The sequence below is a fragment of the Archocentrus centrarchus genome, chromosome 6 (assembly GCF_007364275.1).
Source record: "Archocentrus centrarchus isolate MPI-CPG fArcCen1 chromosome 6, fArcCen1, whole genome shotgun sequence".
NCBI lineage: Eukaryota > Metazoa > Chordata > Actinopteri > Cichliformes > Cichlidae > Archocentrus > Archocentrus centrarchus.
This window is the reverse complement of record NC_044351.1, coordinates 10603976-10625619: the sequence shown is the minus strand read 5'-3', so window position 1 is coordinate 10625619 and position 21644 is coordinate 10603976. Positions and strand designations below refer to the sequence as shown.

The 21644-nt window shown below is 40.9% G+C and overlaps 1 protein-coding gene across 1 annotated transcript; it reads right to left on the bottom strand.

Moving 5' to 3' along the window:
- Nucleotides 1–696: 696 nt before the first annotated feature.
- hsd17b12a (hydroxysteroid (17-beta) dehydrogenase 12a) lies at nucleotides 697–19977 on the bottom strand. Its single transcript, XM_030732371.1, has 11 exons — nucleotides 19685–19977; nucleotides 10928–10974; nucleotides 9379–9454; nucleotides 7009–7116; nucleotides 6030–6094; nucleotides 5781–5825; nucleotides 5369–5403; nucleotides 4404–4485; nucleotides 4208–4273; nucleotides 2793–2942; nucleotides 697–2486 (listed from the first exon to the last, which is right to left on the bottom strand). Exons 1-11 carry the CDS (start codon nucleotides 19860–19862, stop codon nucleotides 2346–2348), a joined length of 993 nt encoding a protein of 330 aa, XP_030588231.1. The 5' UTR covers nucleotides 19863–19977; the 3' UTR covers nucleotides 697–2345.
- Between the last annotated feature and the right edge of the window lie 1667 nt (nucleotides 19978–21644).

Genomic DNA, 21644 nt, shown 5'->3' with positions numbered 1-21644 from the left:
GACATAGCCTTTAACTAACAGGCTTCTCTCCTTTGGAATCAGCCCCCTTTTCACGTTTAGTAGGTAGATGCCCCGGCCCTGTTGATTTTAAGATTAGGCTTTAAAATTTCTTTTTTGACCCTGAACAATTCTTCAGATATGCTGCTAAATTCGCAGGCTACTTGGCGGGTGGGGGGGTGGGGGTGGGGGGGGGGTGACTTCTATGATGCTGTCACCCCTCTTTTCATTCGTTTTGCAGGGATACCTTGGTTGCATGTCTCCTTAGATCCACGTTCCTGAACTGCCGTTACTGGCACAGCTTGTCTATACTTATACCGTTTGTCAGAACCAGTATGTTTTTATTTTTCCTCAATCATATCAAATACTTGGTCATAAGGGAGCAGGTATTTGGTAATATGATTGTTGAGTTTCTTTTTAAAATACTGAAAGTTCTTTAACTTTCAGTGCAGAGTGCATGAAGAAAACTTATAAATTGGCACTATATAAATAAACCTGAATTTCACCAAGTCTGGAATTTCAATTTGATGCATCAGTCCATCAAAAGCACTTAAAACATTTTTCTCAAGCATTTTAACAATAAGTATACAATCACATTCTAACGTTTTTAAATCTTAAATACACACCACACCAAAAAAAACAAAAAAACAAAACAAAACAAAAAAAAAAAACACAGTGCTATCTGCTAAAGCTTTTATTAACAAACAGTAGAAAACACAAGTTGCAATTGGCAGAATGAATGTAAACAGTGTTTTTTTTTTTTTGTTTTTTTTTTTTAAATGTAGATATTCAGATTTTCATTTCTGTAGAAAAGCATTGACAAAGCCACTAAGTTGAGGTACAGATCAGAAAAGGCCATATGGAGTACTGAATGGGAACTAACAGGAACAGTTCCCCCATTTTCACAGCCAACATTTGGCATCATGTCTTTACGTAAAATGTTCTGCTTTGTTATTTTAAGTGGATATATTTTTGCCACACAATGAACTATACCATATAATTGATAAAAAAATGCACGGTGGGGGAAAAAAACAAAACAAAAAAAACCTGAAAGATTAATCATGATTAAATGGAGTCAGGAAAACAAACAAACAAACAAACAAACAAACAAAAAAAAAAAATCAGTAATTCCTTTGGACTTAGCACCATTTCATAAGATCCATTCATATTAACCAAATCTTAACTTGAACTAAATTTGACCATTTCTATCAATCCCAGAAGAAAGGCACTTAATTATGAGCAGCTTTGTCTTAGAATAAATACACTGGTGCAACTAAAACCCACCACAAAGTGTAATTTTAAATATAGGTTAAACAGGCAATCAGGAAGAAAAAAAAAGATGCAAAATAAGATTAGCTCAGTGATGCAAGTAAACTGGCATAGCAGAAATCAAGTACTGCCATCATTAAACAATCATTTGTAAACAGAACTAGGTTAAAAGCTAGTGTTGCATGTCTGAGATAGCTTGTGTGTTCATACAAATATAAAAATAAATAAATCAACATAAATACCATTCAGCCACAACATTTAAACCACCAAGTTTAGCAAATAACTTATTTTTTCACAATATAATAATCTGCTGGGCAACTCTGGGTCCTGTGATGTTACTTTGACGTGTACTACCCACCTAAACATAGATGTAGACTGAACATACTCTAAGGCCTCCAAAGCAAGACAATACAATAGTACAAAAACCTGCTCAGGAAAGGGTCAAGGAATGTAACAGTCAAAGATATAGACTTAGCCTTCAAATTTCCCAGATCCCCATCTGAATGGTCACCCATGGTTTGTGTTTGACTGACCCACGGAGGCTCCAGCCCTCATCCCACAGTATCAACTTTCAACTACAAACTACTCAGTGGTCTCATGTCCATGCAGACAGTCTGGAGCAGTTTTAGCAGCACAGTGGAGACCTACACAATATTCAGTAAGTGGTTTTAATGTTGTGGCTGATTGGTGTAGCCTATATATGTATATAAAAAGATGCCCACCACCATTTTCCACTGCTTACAACAGCAGGGTTAACAAATCCCTCTATTTTTGGTTGTATTATTTCCACCATCAGTGTCAGTGACTACTACTAGTGTCCTTTTCCAAGAGCAGCATTTTATTATCATTTCACCTCCAAACTTCTTTGGTCATTTCTCCTCAGATAAATATCAGCATAGAGTGTTGCAGGTTTAGTCACAGAGTCACACATGCTCTGATGTGCAGATTTACTGTAGGCACAACGGTGAAATCTCAGGTAACCCTGGAGGATAAATCACACACACACACACTTTCTCTCTTCTTAAATGCTGCAGTGGGTCAGAACAGAGTGGCTGCCGGCATCGTCGTCAACCACCGTCCTATTCAGTTTTCAAACTTTGTCCGTTCTTCTGCTCCCGCAGCTTCCTCCTCTGCAGGTATCCCGTACGCTGCAGACGGTTCATTCTGGCTCCCAGGAAGATAACAATGCTGCTTGGCACCAGCCTGGTGGTCACCCAGCCCTGCATTCACAGAAACAATACAACAATGTGTACAGTTACAATGAATTTACACTGTAGCCTTTAGGGTTTGATTTTTTTTAAATGAAAATATAAGAATTATTAATTTGGTCCTAAATATTTCACATGTATATCGGTTATATTAAAGAAAACTTTTCCTTACTCAGTTTATTTAAATTAAAATTTGCAGATTTCATTAAGAATATCAAGTCTGTCTTAAGTCCACCTTTTCAAAAATCAGTAAGATTCAAGTTTATTCAGTATACATGTGGCAAGATTACCGATTTTGTGCAGTTTATCATCTCTTACCATGACAGCATGAGGGAAGTAGCCATTGGTCTGGCTTTGCAGACCCACAGTGGTGAGCTCAGCTGCCACATAGCGCTCTGGGGTGGGCTTGTCCAGGGTGGGTTTCCTGATGCGAGTCATCTTAGTGGCCACAAAGAAGGGGAGCACACTCTGTGGGAGGGGGGAAAAAAAAGAAAAAAAAAAAAAAAAAGAAAAGAAATAAAATCAGATTAGAGAAAAAAAAAATACCGGGAAAAACCTCCCTACTCCAGCAACAGTTGATAAAGCATATAGTTTGGGTATCATAATTTAAATAAACTGAGTAAGACAAATTTAAAAATAGTGTGAGTCCTCCAAAAGGAACCGACCAATGGTACAGTAAGATGCTCTTCAACAAAAGAAAGAAGACAAAATCTTTGATGGAAAGAGAGAATGTAAGGGGGAGGAAGAAAAAAAAGAAATCAGACCTATAACTTTGGGTTCTAACGAAACTCCTATACATGGTCCAACCACAAGGGGGCGCATGAGTAAGTACTACAGCGTGCTGAAAAAGAACAGGAGCTTTATTTAATTTTTATATATACACACTACTCAAAAAGTTAGAGATATTTGGCTTTTGGGTGAAATTGCAGGACGAGCCTAAGCTCCTCGTTAGAGAACAGCAACTTGTGCAAAAAGTTCTGAAACATTTAACAGTTGGACATGTGCATTCAAAAGCTTAGAGAAGGTCACATTAAGTTCACCTGTAAAGGTTTGAATGCATTTTTTTTTAATTAATTAATTAATATATAAAAATAATTTTTTTTTTTAAAAAGCCCCTCCTTAAAAGGCTAAAATACCACAAAACATATGACCTGTGTTTTCATTTCACTGCTCTTTAGGCGGGACTGTTTGAAAGAAACATTTATCAGATTTTTAATAAAAAGTGTATTAAGAAACATGAGAAAAGCTTTTACAAAATGCAAAAGAAAAAAACAACAACAAAAAAACAAAAAACAAGAAGGCTGACAAAGTTTGGCCCAACAGCTACTCCAGCCTTCACTGTATGTGACTTCATGTCCAAAAGGGTGAACTATAGAAAGGCACATGTGCACTGTGTAACTAAGCAATTTTCAACTTTGATAAAGATAAATGAGCACATACACTGAACAAATGATCAGTTATATGATCAGTCTCCCAGTATTACAGAAGCCATGTTCTAATGGCATCTGTCTGGTTACATTTATCATACATCAACATTTTATACATCATACATGTAAATGTATACATAATTTTACACACTACAACTTCCTGGTTCAAATGTGCTGTGCCTCTTGGGAGGCAGCAAATTTTGTGATTACACCAAAAAAAAAAAAAAAAAAAAAAAAAAAAAAAAATTCTACCATAGATTCATAATCAGGATTCAGTGAGTGCCATGTTTCTCTGGCTCTGCTTACTTGGATGATGATGCCCTGACGTCTGTACTCCTCCTGAAGGCCACGAGAGAAGAAATCCATAAAGGCCTACAGAGAGAAAAATGAAAGATGGTCAAAAGTAACTAAAACAAAGTAGTGTAAAGTAGATTGTGGACAATTTTTTTTAATTTCAAGAAGGAAGCCTTGCCTCTTCATAAGTGACAAACATTATACATACCTTAGTTGCAGAGTAGACTGTAAGCAGAGGGACTGGGTACATGCCACTAGCAGAGGAGATGTTGAGGATAACACCTTTGGACCTGGGGGGGGGGGGATTGATGTAGAACTTATTTTGTATGTGAAATAAAGATGATTCTTTTGGGGCTACAGCAGATATATTTTAAGGGAGTTTATGAAATTTCAGGATTTTAAAAGACAGATAACACACCACACAAAAAACCCACTTAAAATTACACTTTAAAAAGGTTCATTTTTATTTGCATGTTTCCCACATAAGACTAAAGAAAAAGAAATAAATCTCAATGAAACCCCCAACTTCAGTGCTGCTGCTGTAATGCAACAAATCCTGCAATGCAAAGCTTTCCACTGATCCATGATCAGCGGATATGCCATTATTTTTTAAGTCCTAATTTTTAATCATTAAATCCACAAACTTCACTTTTACAGTGGAAACCCTGTGTCTATACATGCTTATTACACTGACAAATACAAAGTGATACTGCACACACACTAAAACAGTGTGGTAGTGGCTGTGTGCGTTGCCATGGCAGCCGGTTGCTGCAGTGATGTAGTGGAGACGCTCCAGCCTCACACGGCACCAAATGTGCCTGTACCGTTATTGGCTAGCGGGAATCACATGGGAACACAGCAGCCAATCGAGTGGGAAGAGCACTTTGTGTGAATTGAAAGCTTGTCAGCATTGCGAACAAAGGAGGAGAGGGAAAGAGATGCAGTCATGGAAAAGGCTGGGTGAAGATTTCTTGTGCCACTCTCCAAAAATGAGGGAAAAAAGTCACCCTTTATACCGTCATCTCCTAAATACTGTTCTTAAAGAGAGGGAAGGCTGGGGGGTATTCAGTCTTAACATTCCTTGTTTAGTTCTGTGCCACCATCCATCATTTACTATGGGGATATTCTGACTGCAGTCATGTCGCAAAACATGGAAGCCATCATATAACTCACCTCTCACACATTCTGGGTAGCACAAGACGGGTCATCTAAAAAGGATAACACAAGCTCAGTTAGAGAGGAAAAAAAGAAGACAACTCATGAAGGAGAACAAGGGGGCAAACAAAACAGAGGATAGAGTTTTATTTAAAAAAAAAAAGTGAGAGAGATGCGTGGGTGGTGAGCACAGACAGCGTTGGTGTAGTTCACCGTTGCTTTGGGAACAACTGAGACACTGCAGGTACCATGGTAGGAACAGCAGAAGAGGAAAATGAAAATGAAGAGGAGAACAATGACAACAGGGGAAATGTAAAACCTGAGCCACGCTTATAAAGCACATGCCAAGTATGTGCATGATAGGAGTATGTAGTTTGCAGTCACCGGGCTGAATAATTTTGGAAGAGTTTTTCCAGATAGACACACTTACCTGGCATACTGAGGTCATGTTGACGTTGATCATGTTTGTGATGAACTGATAAACAGAAAGCACCAGTCAGCCACAGATTTGTGTTTAAGCTTATGTTTATACAGCAAAGAGCAGGTATACTCTTAAAATAAAAGGAGTAGGAGAAGTGGTACAGTAGAATCAAGACTAAACATTTCAAGACTTTACACTTTCAATCACAGAAAACCTGTGGCAGCTGAAAGCTTTCATCCTCAAGTAAAGATTACTCACATTATCCAGATCAGGAATGTGAAGATAGTACTCAGGGTAGGGGTAAGACACACCAACATTGTTAACTGTTAAAGACAAAAAGGGGGGTAAACATCAGTTATTCTCGTGTTTTAATTAAATTACATGGCTCTGGAGAACTCAAACCATCTCAATTATCCACCACAAGGTGGTGACAAAAGCAAACAAGCTAGAAACAGGCATTTACTCCACAGTAGACACAGCCACACCTTGTAACCAGTAGAGCACAACTGGTATCATAAAGAGAACAAAGAGTTCCTTTAAACGTTTAGCTCAAAAGTACATTGTGAACTCTGGAGTCAAAGCAATGAAAAGAAAACAGTAGCAGCTGAAATTTTAGTGCATCTGTAAATATGTAACATGACTAGAGATGTCAGTTTAAAAACAATGTTTGATCAAGTATCTAAAGATCAGTCTCAGGACAAACTTAAAATTCAAGGGCACGTGAATATGAGAAACAACAAGTCCTAGATTATTATGAAACTGAGCTGAAGTAGACCCAACACTGACCTTAAACATGACTGAAAAGCAAGTACAAATTGCCAACTTTGTCCTTGATGTGAAGCCATTTTAAAAACAACCCCCCAGAACACATCTTAGTCCAACCCCCAGTATCTAAATCTACTGCTCAGAAGAATCAGGAGTTCATTACTTTGCATTTACACCTTGCCTTTTGTATGTATAAGTAAAAAACACAAAAAGCAAGCCTTCCAACATTGAAATAGTTTTCTCAAGTCACAAAACTCTTTAATCCCAAGTTCAACTTCTATAATATGCATGAACATCTCACCACATGCTGAAAAGTAGCTTATGGGAAGTGACATGTTTTTTGTAGTTGATTTAAAAACAAAAAACAAACAAACAAACCCAAAAAAACCCCAAAACAAACAAAAAGCACAAGGAACTCTCATCCTCATCAAAAGGTAAGGAGACAAACGCTGCAACAGCAACCTGCCCTTACCAAGAACTCCAATCTCCAGACCGGTCAGACCTGCCTCAATCTTTGGGTAGATGTCAGTCTTGCCAAAGTCAACAGCAATAGTCTTGGTCTCCACTTTAAACTGCTCCTCTGTAATAGAAAAGTTTCAATTAATCATGGGTTTACATTATATTCAGGCAAGGGGAAAAAAACAAAAACAAAAAAAACCCCCCAAAAAGTAGAACAAATTGAACAGATGTGGGTAACAAGATCAAACAGTAAGAAGGATGCATATTTAAGATCATCCTCCTAGTGGGTGATGCCTTTACACAAAACATTCATATATCTCACAAATTAGCCAGGATTTTGTTCAGAAGCTCAGTACACAACAGTGCAACCGTGTGCCTCAAAACCTTCAAGTGAATGTAAATGGCAGTACAAAACCAGTCACACAGACTAACTGACGAGGGCGCTGTGCACCAACAAACCAGACTACTGGTCCCCCACTCCCCCACCCCCCATTCCTTCGTCATGTTTGACGTGCCTGCTGCAATTAGAATTGTCCAAAGACTCGTTTAGCTGATAGGTGGCCGAGGGAGTTACAAGAGGAAAATTCCTTTGATGTGTCTTGGCCAAGACCAGTAGTGTGTCAGTGTGTGTTCAGTCAGACTTGAGTCGAGATAAAAAGGGGAGGACATGAGAGGGCTGTGAGCCTCCCTGATACTGAGTTCAGATTATCATTGGTCATCATAACTACTGTGGGTATGTCAAAGAGAATGATAAACAGCTAGTGATAGGGTGATAAAAGTAGAACTATTAAATCTCAGACTTCTGAACTGGATAAGTAATTTGGTGATGTTGGAGAGTGCCATCAAGAGTCAAATGAAATGACTGCACTGAGGAGACAAAACAATGATAGGTATGACAAGGTGAGCTGCTGAGTTACATGTTAAAGAGGGACATTTTTGTCAGATTAATCGTGAGGGAGGAGTGCCAGAGTTTGGCACGCTGCGCCCTGCTCGTGACTACCCATCAGCCCCCTCTGTGGACTTGAAGCACGACAGGGGAAATTGCACTGTGGGAGACGTCAGAGACAGATGGAAAGAGAGTTGCAGAGAGGACACCATTAAACAGGAGGAGGGGGGGTATCCACCATTCAGTCTCTGTTTAAATCTGGAGATCGGCCAAAATGAGAGGACAAAAGTTTTTCCCCTTTCACATGGATGTCCATTTACTATTCATTGTAGGCTCGAATGAGGAAACCAACTCATTCCTTTTGCAATATTTGTTTCAAACAACGAGGATTTCCTCAATCAGGCCAGATATTTGATCTGTCTTTCTTAATGCACATGGAGACAGCAAAGCACAGCCTGCTTTTGTTGGCTGGATGTTTCCAGTTCACCAGCATTCTAGCAGAATAAAATTTAGAGTTAGCAGGGTGCACAAAGCATGAAATAATGGGGTTTAATGGACAAATTTAAATAGTGAAACTGCTCACAAAAATGCCACAGTACGTAGAACAAATACATTGGTTTTGAAAGTAAACACAAGCACATCCCCAACAAAGTGAAACATTTTGAAATTATTTTATTCTAAAAAATTAAACTTTCTGGCTTTCTATTCCAACACCTTATTCTAAACATAAACTTAGCACAGTACCAGCGTAAGGAAATTTGTGTTTGGCCCATTATGTCTTTGTAGTAACAATGCTTCTTGGCAATTAATCTTATACTGTTGGTTTCTCCTTAAATGGTGCCACATCTGTAAGGACAATGCATTTGTGGGTTGAGCAGCAGAGTTGAGTATGTGGGTTGTGCCCATGAAAAACTTGCAAAATCCTCTTTGCCAATGTCAAGCAACTTATTCTACTACTGACTCTTGTTTTGAGCTTCTGGTACCCCAGATGCCCATATTTCCAGTGTCTGGGACTGAACTCTATCCTCCAAGATGACAACGCTCACCCCCACAAAATGAGGTTAATCAGAGACTACCTCCAGAATTTGGGAGTGGAGAGGATGGGATGGCCTGCCTGGAGTCCTGACCTCAACCCCATTGAACACTTGGGAGATCAGTTTGGGCACGCTGTCTGTGCAAGAGTGACAAAGAAAACCAAACTGACTGACTTGTGACAAATGCTGGTTTAAGAATGGGATTCCATCCCACAGCAGTGTGAGACCAAGCTGGTGACCAGCATGTGGAGGAGGTGCCAGGGTGTCGTGGTTGTGTATGGTTCTTCCACATGCTAACGAGACCCCTCAGTATAATCATTTGGTACCTGGGAAATCCTGTAGCCCATGGGCTGTTAAGAGCTGACAGTCCAGTGCTGCCTAACACATGCTCATCATCCCACTCACTGTACTCTCAACCCTGAACAGGTTGAGCAGACAAATGCACACCTTTCTGCATACTTACCAATTGACTTGGCCACATCATCCAGCTTCTCCTGGGAGCGACTGATCAGCATCAAGGCAAATCCTCGACGAGCCAGCTAGAAAACAAAAATCATTTAGTAACAAGTTTGACCACAATTTTAATACACTGAGCAATGTTACAGTAACAAGGTATTAGCTCACAAAAATGCCACAGTATGTAGAACAAATACATTGTTTTTGAACGTAAACACAAGCACATCCCCAACAAAGTGAAACATTTTGAAATCATTTTATTCTAAAAAATTAAACTTTCTGGCTTTCTATTCCAACACCTTATTCTAAACATAAACTTAGCACAGTACCAGCGTAAGGAAATTTGTGTTTGGCCCATTATGTCTTTGTAGTAACAATGCTTCTTGGCAATTAATCTTATAATGTTGGTTTCTCCTTAAATGATGCCACATCTGTAAGGACAATGCATTTGTGGGTTGAGCAGCAGAGTTGAGTATGTGGGTTGTGCCCATGAAAAACTTGCAAAATCCTCTTTGCCAATGTCAAGCAAGCTGTAAATATTTGTGTTCTGTGGCACTGCAGAAGAGTCCAACAGATTTGTCAACAGAATATATTCTTTCATTCAAGATCATCTTCTCAGGCATGTCACCATTGCTTTCAGACTTCCAGGAAGTCTGAAAGCAATGGTCAGAACTGGGCCTGTAAGTTTGACCAAACAGTTTTCAGCTGAAGAAAGTTTCCAACAGTCCAGACACCTAATCAGATCTGGAACACAACCATTAAGCAGCAATATTTGAACTGTTGTGCATACAGTTGTGTGCTACAAAGTCAATTGAAAACAGGCACTTTTTGGCCACACCAACACAAGCTTTGCACACCCTGAACACTCAGTCTCGTTTCCCTTATTTTAACATATAGTATAATGCAAAGTGTATCCAGTACACAGTCATTTTTTAAAATCCCCATTTCCATGTGTAAACACATTTGTTCTGCCAACTCTGCTGGAAAAATACTTCCAAAGCAAAGATAAGTTAGACAATTCAGATTTTTGTCCCATTTTTACCAGGCACTTTTTGTTGCTTCTACAGGACACGTTGGGCCCTTGCAATGAATCTGGTGTGCAGCTCAAATTATTTGAAATTATACAAAAATGAAGCAGCATTTCTAGAAAGTGTTTCTGCATAACCATCAATTTACCTAAATATTTAGCAAACATAAGATGGCCCCCATCATTGTGTGATAAGCAGTCACACTGTATCGCTAACAGTATGAGTCAAAGGCTCTACATGACCATTATAGAGCCAGCACTACCACACTGGTATGGGCAAAAACACCTATTCCCCTATTCAATGCATGGCTGTTACCGTGTACAAGTTTTACCAGTAAGAGTAGTGTGTATATACACACACACACACACACACACACACGTACATCTGAGGACTTTCGCACTTTGATAGGCCTCTAAGAGCTCTCCCCTACCGTGGCCTATGAGTGAACATGGTGTGTATATACACATGTGCATGAGTCATAGCTTTTCGGTGAAAGAAATTAAATAAATAAGGGTCTGGGAGCCTCACCTCCTCCGCATAGGATTTCCCGATTCCATCTGTGGCTCCTGTCACAACTGTAGAGAAACAGAAAAACTAGGAGTTAGTATAGGTTCTCTTGAGACAGACACACAGAGCAAGGCAGGAGTCAAGTCAAACTTTAATAATGAGGAAGAATTCAGGACTGGAAAAACTCGTTTCTTAATCTAGGTAAACTGACCAAATGGAATGAGCCATGTTACATCATCAAAACCAGTTACTGTACTGTAAAAAGGAGTCACTCTCACCATCTTATCAGCTGTCATCTCTGTATATGTTGAACTGTGACCGACACGCACATAAATCTGATCTATGTTCAAAAAGTTTCAACATGTGGTCGCATCAGGTTTGGCCACTTCCTGCCATAAGCATAAAGGCTCATAGAAATTTCTGGCAAATAAGTGAGGTGCAAAACAGTTTGGTAACAGCAGAGAAAGGATTTGTTTCTTTTTTTTGGTCCCACAACAAAAGATGGAAGAGAGGCTGAAGCACAAGGAGACCAAGGCACAGAGAAGCTGATGTTCTTGTGTTCAAAGTTCTCCTCACCTTGCCAAGCAAGTACAGCTATTTTTAAAACCTTCACTGCCCATCAACCCCAGCCCCTGCTTGACTGATAGAGAACGGTGGGGAGAACCGAGGGAGGGATGGAAACGATGGAGAAAGAGAAATCAACATAGAACAAAAAAAGAAAAAAAAGTGTGTGTGTGTGTGTGTGTGGGGGGGGGGGGATACTAACAAATATACAAGCACAGTTGTGAATCATTAATATAATAGCAAGGCTTGATGAAAGATTAATGGAGGTAGAGGACATTCTCTGGCAAAGAGCTGGAGAGCTGGAAAAAGAGACAAGATGAGAGGGGATGCAGAGAGGAGGGAGCGATGACGAACATGGAGCAGGAGAAAGAGGAGGGTGAAGTGGGGTAGGGAGGGTGTGGGGAGAGGAGGGATCCTAGGGGTGGCTAAAAATAGAATGGGAGCGAAGCAAGAGAACAAATGAGTGAAGGAGAAAGACATGGAATAGGGATTGTGGTGGAGGAGAGGGAGATAGGGGAGAGAAACAAGGGAGCGAAAGGAGTGAGAGCGAGTAGCACAAAGTCAGAAGTGAAAAAGAGAGCAGAATCCCTGGTTATTTTTAAACCTCCCCCATGTTAAGAATGAAATGCTCCCTGGTAGAAAAGCTTCAATGGGCATGGGATGTACCAAATCAGGCTCTTGCTGCAGATGCAGGTGGGAAAAAAAAAAAAAAAAAAAACCCTAAACACACCATGTAACAGTAGTGAAAACCTCATCTTTCCATAAAATGTGCTTGTCAAGAACTGCATCAGCAGACTCTTTTCAGATGACCTTCATGCAAGTTTTGATTTTAGCTCTCAGTCGTTCAAGTTTAATGAACGCAACATAGAGGAGTGTAAAACTATTTAGAAACGAACACAACTGGAGTTACAAGGTTGCTGGAGGTAACAGAGAGAGCGCCTTTTCTGAAACGCTTTGCATCAATATGAGGAAAAGCCCTGATGAACAAGGTAAAACTGATAAGCCATGAAACCCAGAATGACAGCTGAAACCAAGTACTAGATCCAAACCACAGAATACAATGAAGTTTCAGAGCACCTCCCACATTCCGGTCTCATGGGGGCAGAAATTTACCCCACAGAAGGGCAGTTGGGACACACATTATTTGCTTGCATGACTGAGTTGCAGATGCAGATTGCACTTGCATGGAGGAATGCGTCAAGAATGCACCAAAAAATGCATTTACAGCACCACTGTTTGAACTTTAACCTGAAAGAAGAGCCTGTGTGAGAATGTATTACACGCCAAAAGTGCGTCATCTTTCGCAACACGACATTACTCATCTGCGCGATAGATCAGATACATGCATTCAGGTTATGAATATCAAACATTTTAAGAATACTTATTGTTTTCTCTGCCTTCGAAACTCAATCAGTAAAGAATTTATCTCTGTGGCATCTCAAGCCATTTACCTTCTTAAACACAAGCTACAGTAATCAAAATCTGAAACAGCTTTAATGAGCAAATGCTTCTGCAATTACATTTAAAGAAGGCTGTAAAACGAATGTATGTAAAGATGATTGTTGGCTGTATGGGAAAGTGGAAGGAAAACATATGCTTGACTTTTACATAAAAACTCATCTTTTCACTTTAGAAAAAAAAGAAGAAAAAAAAAAAAAGACAGCAATGAGCAAAAGAAAATACTAAGACTATCAGAACTCATTTTACTGCCACTTTAAGGTCACCATACTTTGAATTGTGATTTTCCACTGCATCAGACCCCCCCCCCCACACACACACACACTTCCCCCAGGCCTTATGCCCCTTCACCGCACTCTCCAAGTCCTCGTGCTGCACTTATGAATGACTACACCCTTCCCACCCATTATATAATCGTACCATTTTCTCAATAAACATTTTCTGGGGACTGAGTGACAGTCAAGTGTGTGTATGTGTGTTTACCCATGTGTGTAATGAGGAGCTAGTACAGTGAGCTGATGATGCTGTTATGCTGTTCTTCTGGTTTAAGGCCTTTTTGTTTTTGCTTTGAGTGCAACTAAGCCAAGAGGAAAGCAAGTTTTCCATGTAACCTTATGGATTTATGCATGGAACACAATGTCCAAAAATCACAATGTTTAGTTCAGTCAGACACATATGTGCCAGTGCCCCCCAGCAGGAAAGAATTCCTCTTACGTGACCAGAAGCATTGCATCTGTGACACAGATGAAACATAAAGAAGGGTCTACGTAAGCAAGCACGTGAGTGACAGCAGCGGTGACGCCACACACGGGATGCAAATGGGATGTGTGCTGAGGCTTGAGAGAAGCCATTGAAAGCAGTGCATGAACCATGAATGCATGCATGTGTGTTGGCTGAAATTATGTGTGCACCACTGCTTCTCATTCAGCTCTGAACCCAGCCCTCCCATTCCAACCTCAGAGAAAACTGGTCCATCATGTTGGCTTTGAGGCAGCCTCACGGGGGCGCGTTTGTACCACAGCACTGCTGTGCTTAATTCTGCACAACATGTCCTGAGGTATTGACATCCCCCAGCCTTTTCTGTCTCCCTCCCTCCCTCCTCAGCAGTGGAGCAGCCCTGCCACTGCCTGCTCACTATTCTGAGGGTCTAAAAAAAGCAGCAGGAGGAGTAAAAATAGCAGCGCCTGCACTGCCTTGTCTGGGAGCTGCCTGCTTGCCTGCCTGCCGCAACACCTGAATACCAACAAGATCCCCCACCACCATTGTCACAACAGCCAGGCTGCTGCTGCATCCTGAGCTCTCCACCTAAAGCCCCAATGACAGCTAAAGCACTGCAGGCTGTGTGTGTGTGTGAGACACGAATCCGGAAGAGGATATGAGGAGAGCAGAAAATGAGCACCATGTCCTCATCTCACGATATTTAAAGAATCTGTGGTTTAGACAAACCTGGTACTCATGAGCAGGCATACAAGAGGGGAAGCAGTTCAAAGAACAAAGTCAAAACAAACCTCCAATCTTGATAAATACTGATCATTCACTCACAATGAAAGTTAAGTAAAATAATCAATCTAGTTCTTAGGCATGTTTACTCACAAGATGAGTATTCCTATTTTATTCTGGAAAAGTGAACTTAAAGACAGGAGGACAGAACTAAAATAACTGCAAAATCTCCCTATAACCCTCCCCACCACCAAACCCCCAATTAAGATTCTCAGTGAGGAGAGACTGCGGTCCTTGTATGCCCCACTCTTGTTATGTACTGTTATGTAATCTGTCGCACCCCAAACCTGCCTATCAACGAGCAGTCCCTCCTACAAAAAAAAAAAAAAAAAAAAAAAAAAAAGATGGAGGGAGGGTTGCAGCAGATCCAAAGACACCCCCCCCCCCCCCAATTCTCTATCCACCCACCCACCTTTCACATTCAAACACACACGCATGCAGCTTTAAATAGCAGGGGAGGCAAGTCACATGGTTAATATAAAATGAGCTTGATCATGGAGGAGATGAGGGGAGGGTGGGTGAGAGACAGAGAAAAGAATGTGTACTTCAGAGCTGCCAAAGATAGAACCAGCATCTATATTTGGGTACAGAGCAAAAAATAGTCCTGCCCTCTCTCCCTTCTTCAATCACATGCCTCATTTAAAAAAATCAATTTCTTTCACCACAACTACTTTGTTTGAGACAAGGTGATTTCTGAGCTGGAAAATTTTTGCTATTTGATCATACATGCATGTGCTGTTAAGAACAAGAGGAGACGTTTCCTGTCAAAACAAAGCTTACAGCATGTGTTTAATAGTATTAGTCAGTCTTTTGGCTCAAGGGGTGATAAACAATTAAATAGCCTGCTAAAGTCATTTACACCCATAGTGTTTAAAAGGTGGTTAAAACAAATATAAAGTAACTTGTGTTTCGAACACTTCTGTTTGATTATATCTTTAAAAAAAAAAAAAAAAAAAAAAAAAAAAAAAAAACAACAACAGGTATACCATTAAGTTTTTCCTATGTGATCATCTTACAAATTATTTTTAAGATTCAAACCTCAACCAATCCATGGGCCTTCTTTCTTTCTATGAATAATTTGTGCTACAACCTACACATCCTATATTTAAAAAAAAAAAAAAAGAAAAAAAAAAGAAAAGAAGTTTATTAATTGCACAGAGGTTAGTTAATGCAAATATGTGGCTTGCATAGGTGCAGAAGAATGCACATCCCAAAACCTCAGTGGTGTGTTTCAGACAGACACTCAAAACTGTATAAACTGCCTTTCTGGCATGTTGGACTGCAACCAAATTAGTGATGTGTATAACTTGGCCTGAGGCAATAAGCCACCAACTCCAAATATGTTGCTGGTCCAGTACTGTGCATTTAACATATCTGAGCAGCTAACAGTTGTTGAACTTTATGACCTCCATATCTTGTTTACATATCTTAAAAATGTCAGTTTAATTAAAAAAAAAAAAAAAAAAAAAAAAAAAAGGAGAACATGCTCAGAGATATATGGTACTGTAGCTACAAAGAGTGCACATATAAACAGACTGTATAGGGAGCTGGGTGATGAATTGAGGTGGGGGTTGGGGGAGACTGAGAGGATAAGGAAATGAGGAAGATGCAGAGGATTTTTCCCTTTTTTTTTTTTTCCTTTTTTTTTTAAACCCAACATCCCTGGCTAGGGCACGTGTCACAGAGCGTGTTCGTCACATGAACAGCAGCGTTCTCTTTCTCTCCGCCCCCACACACACACAGCACTAGGGGAAGGCACATTCACAAGGATGAAGTGGAGACCCTGCCTCCGTTGAAACACACACACAAAGCTTGATTTCATTCACATGTGTGCATTTTCCTTAACATGAATGAAACCTCATGTCTATTCACAAAAAACACTGAAAATTACTCTTCCATAATAATCATCACTGCTCTGTAACTCTGGTTTGCCTGCTGGGTTCACTGATAAACTTGCAGTCCCCGACGTTTATTCTTTGAGCTGAATCAAACAAAATTCTTGCATAAGTGCTGACCCAAGTCTTTGTCACTCATGTGCTGAGCTGATGAATGGCTGCATCCTTCTTATATAACAGGACCATTTTCCTCAATAAACCCTACTGTCAAGGGAATTGGGTATGGGTGTGTGTGTTGGGATGGGGGTGGGGTTGGGGATTCCAGGGCACATGTCACATCACTAAGCCCCCACCCCTGCAAAAGACTCCCTTTGGTCTAATTTATTTCCCTGTGATGGAGTTCTACACACATGCAACAGGACAGACACTGGCTCCCTTACATAATACAGGATGCTGGGGGCTAAGACTGGAGGAGGGAGTGCAGAGTAGAAAACTGAGGACTGGTACACAGACTGAGAAGCTGCTCCACTGGAAATAAAAGCTTTAAATATAGAACAATTCAACAATTATACCATCAAATACTAAATGTTTTAAAAGATTATCAAGTGTCCGTTTGAAATGCAGACTTGTGTAATATGACAAAAAAAAAATAAAATAATTGTGAAATCTCCTGGTGCGTCCACAAATAATCTTCAAAAACTGCTCAGAAAAAAGCCATTTTCTTAAAATTAAATAAAAATGTCAGAACTGCAATTTATTTGCTGAATATCTAACAAAACTGGGCTGTAGATATGGTTCGGACTGGCAGAGGATGGGGAGGGTGAGTATGTGGAAACCGTGCAATGGAGAGGCTGGGGAAGCCGCTTTGACTCATTTTGTAATGCTCCTGTTCTCCCACTAGGAGTCCCATCCACTAAGGGGAAGACCAGTCACTGGCAGAGGAACTCCAGAGAAATCCCAACTCTGCATATGAGAGCTGCAGAGCTTTAGCCCAACAGAGAGTGCTGTGATTACAAGGAAATAAAAAAAACTTAAGCATGCCTCACATGGGGGAAATGAATTCTTATCTGATCCAGTTTTAGAGTTATTGAACAGAATTTCCCTAAACCATCTGCAAACGTCAAGGCTGTTTGATCAGGAAATACCAGTTGCCTACTGTGTTGAGATTTTTCTAGAAAGCAAGCACGTTCGAGAAATCTCTAGTTGAAATAAAATACAATTATGATTTAAAAAAACAAACAAAAAAACAACCCTAAACAAAAAACCTAGCCCCCTGTATAGCTTCATATGTTACGAACTATAAGTTTAAATTGTATTTCAAATCAAAGACTGCGTGTGTGCAATGGTTTCAAATGTTTTCTTAGTCAAAGGCACTGCATGCGGCACAGGAAACGTTTTGTGTCATTGGCAGATACAAACTGCCAACTCTAAAAGAATGACTTCTGAGGAAATGTGGAAGAAAATTGTTTAGATAGGTCAGAAAGTTTTTATAGGACACTAATTCTAACAGTACTTCGCATATTACAGGGTGACAAGTAGTATGACTTGTTGCAACAGAGATCTCTGAAAGGTGGGGCAGGTAGTGAAACGACTTAAAAGGAATCAGACCTCTGCCTAAACTGGTCAAACTTGCACCTCTGGTACAACCAGCAGAAGAGCACACCTCATCCCGATCACACATCTACGCCGCCCCCCCCCCCCCCCCCCCCCCTCACCGCGCACACCCGTTTCGTTCTGCCACCTCCAACCGTTGTGATTGGAAACGTACGCCAGACTTGTCAGACTAGTGGTACCAATTGGTTTCAGGGAGTGGCATGCAAGTTCGCGTCTTACGTAAAGGGTAAAAAAGAACAAATAATGTGACGGCGTGGAAAAGTTTAAGATCGATTCCGTAAGAATCCTTTCCAAAAATTATCATTAATCTTCTAGTTTAGAGCATCCTTGACGGTCTTAACTCGGAGTTTCACAGCATCACGGTGATCACGTTTAATTGATACACACAAAAATGGGCTCTGCATAATGAAACATTCTGGGTTACTAAGAATGCAGAAAAAAGATTTTATGCGAGGTTAAGTGCTGCACTTGTTAAGATACTGTGGGTGGTAGGGATGGAGTGAAGGTGGCATTCCTATTTGGCCAAAGGATGACGAAGCGATGAACAAGCGCATGACTCATCGTGTGCACCGACATTCCTCCGCATATTCCTTCAGAATCACAAAAAAAAAGTGCATTAGTCATTCCTAAAGGCACCCTACCGCCCTACCTTTGCGTCATGCATTTCAGCCCCTCTTATGGCGCACAGGGCATCAATTAAACATAGATTTTACAAAAACGACGATTTCGACAAGAAGTGCGCCACAATGTACAGGTAAACATGTGTGACTGAAAAAAGAACAACAAGCATTTATATCATCAGCTTGGCTTTTGGAGAGAAAGGGAAGAACATCGACCTATCCCGACGCGAAAGAGAGCGCCTGCCAAACTGCGCAGCAAGACGCTCCAGACGCAGCAGTCTTCTCCAAACAGGGGACTAGAGAAGTGGGTCAAGCCATGGCAGGGCGATTCCTATGAGACAAGTCTCTATCAAACCGAAATGCACTTGGTCATGGCTGCTAAATCATTCCTATTTAGACAAGAACGTTGAAAAAGTACATTATACAGTCAAATCCTATGTTGGCATATTAATCTTATCAGAAAATGTGTAAGGCGAACGGAATGGGGCAAGAAGAACTGATGAGAAACCAGCGACAAGAGCGACACAAAAAAATGCCGCCGGTCTAAGTATGCCATAGACGGGGAAAAGATTTTAACGCACATTTCAAGGATCATAGACAAACCACTGAAATTGACGTACAAGTCAAAACCTGTGAAAATAATCTAGATGTAGGTCATGTTTTAATTAAGCATATGGGTTTGCCCTACATCATGCGGATGGGTTAATGTGGTTCAGTAGTGCTCTGGCTAAGCGCTCACCCACATAAAACAGCTCTCTGAAAAGTGCGCATAGCCTGCGCAATTTGGCTCCTGGCTCACCAATGTGGGGCATCCCCATACCGTTCCAAATGTGGTTGAAAACGCTGATTGGAGCCCCTGACAGCAGACTGTGTTGTGTTTGACGTGAGAAGAAATGAAAACAATTGAGCTAATAGGGACCATTATCTTCTCAGTCAATCAGCTGCTTACCTGCGCCTGTTACGCAACACCAACTTCCCCGTGAATTAATCCACAAAAAAAAAAAAAAAAAAAAAAAAAAAAAACAACGCACGAGAATGCAGGAGGGGTTTTTGTGCTAAAGTCAAGTTTGAGCTCAATAACCTCATTCTGATGTTCGGGTCGAGTCCACCTGCCTACTTCTGAGCTGCCCTCTTCGTGACCGTGAATGTGCTGTAGGTGGCGTGAAAATTGATGTGACCCTACTCACCTGCCCATTTGCCCAGCTTCGGAGACAGCAGCTCTCCATTTCCCAAAACCCAGATCCTAAAACCTGTGAGCAGCCTGTAGAGCAACCAGAGCGTCAGGAAGGCCACAGTGAATGCACCGACCCAGAAGAGAGGCGTTTCGGCCCTGCGGATCATCTCCTCAACGTTCATCCAGTTCATGGCAGCGGCTCTCGGTGACTCTGCGTGTGTGAGAGTGTGTATGTGGAGACCTCAATTTTAGGCAATGTGCTCTAATTTCCAAGCCACAACGTGAGAGAGTCCCTTTATAAGGAGGTTGTAGCATCACACACACTCCCCCAACATTTGTCTAGCCTGATTTAAAGTGCACCGCCCACCTCCTACTCTGCACCGCCCTCCTCTGCTCCTCAGTGGCTGCAGTAACTGTCCCTCGAGCGATCCACCCTCGTTATTGGCGCCTTTGCGTGTCAATCAACGCCAGGCGCTTCCCCCATTCATTCGATTTTCTGTATGAAGTGGGGTGGGTCAAAGGGAGACCGGGATGAGATGCGATTGGACAAACATTACGGCAGCTCCCATCCGGAGTCAGTTATTGGCTGTCGCCAAAACAGGTTTGACGGTTTCAGTCAGGATTATGAAACCCTCCAAACCCACGCTTGCGAAAAAAAACTGCCCACACCACTTTATGAATGAAAGGATGCTCTCATTGGTGAAAAATGTGGGCGTCCTCCCGCCCAATGGAGAGCATTTGGCGATGTTTTATTGGCTGAAGGGGTGCCAGTCAGTGTGAGATCAGCCTTTTCCCAACTAGATATGAGTTAGTCATCTATTTTAGGTATTCTGTCTGCATCACACTGCTGATAACCAGTAAATATGCAGAGATAAGTGCAGTGAGGCAGTTTTTGCACCCACATTAGCTTCTTTATTGCAGAAAACTCTTATGCACTCATTTCTGTCGGAACATGTAAAAATGTGCTCTGCAAAAGGAAAGACTACAATCCCCAGCCCCATTCTTACTGGCCACACTCTCGCGAGATTGCCCAGTCGTAGTAAGTTCCCCATCATCCAAAACATTGAGCAAGGATGAGATGAGATGTGTGTGTGTGCGTGTGTTACATAAACATTGAGACAGTCGCGTGAACTTTATTTAATTGTTTTTTTCCCCCCACATTTTCATACACACAAATGAGCCAGTCATGTTTACAGAGTCTGGATGTTTCACGATAACAGATTGTCATGATTTTCACCTCAGCAGTATGTGCTCTGTTTCCCCAATCCGACCCCGAAAGGCTACTTGCAGCAGCTTTTTTAGTCTCCAGCACACCCCATCTGCCGCCATGCTTTCTCTCTCTCTCTCACACACACACGCGCAAATAAAACACAAAATTGGGACAAATCAAAGGTCTGCGACACAAAACAAGGCCTGTCATGTACTCAGCTGAGGGACAAAAGTATAAAAATATGATTACGTGCTTACAGACGTGATGCAGCTGCTCGCATTCTTTGACATAAGAGAGGGGATCGAAGTCAACGTGACACTGGCAAGAAGGAGCAGCAAGTTGTGTAACAGCTTCAAACGGGATAAAATTAAGTGTATTAGAGACTAGCTGTCTCTCAATCATCCTTACACACAGCAGATATTAAACATATTTACACTGTCATGTTAAATTGTCATCTTTTGCAAAATGCTCTTTACAAAAAATATTTTAGAGCACCGATTTGTATCCTGGCATCACAACACAGCCAACATCACACAGCTGAATCAAACAATAATAAATTATTATATAATACCACATAATATATACTAGCAATTTTTACATTAAAACAACAGGCAGAGTATTTAATTGTGTCAGGACAATTACATTTCCCTGGCAGAATTTATGTAAGAAAGACAGTAGCACCAAATTGTCTTTAAAGGGATTACAAAATATATACCAATTTTTTTTTTTTACAAATCACTTACTTACTCACTCACTCACTCAC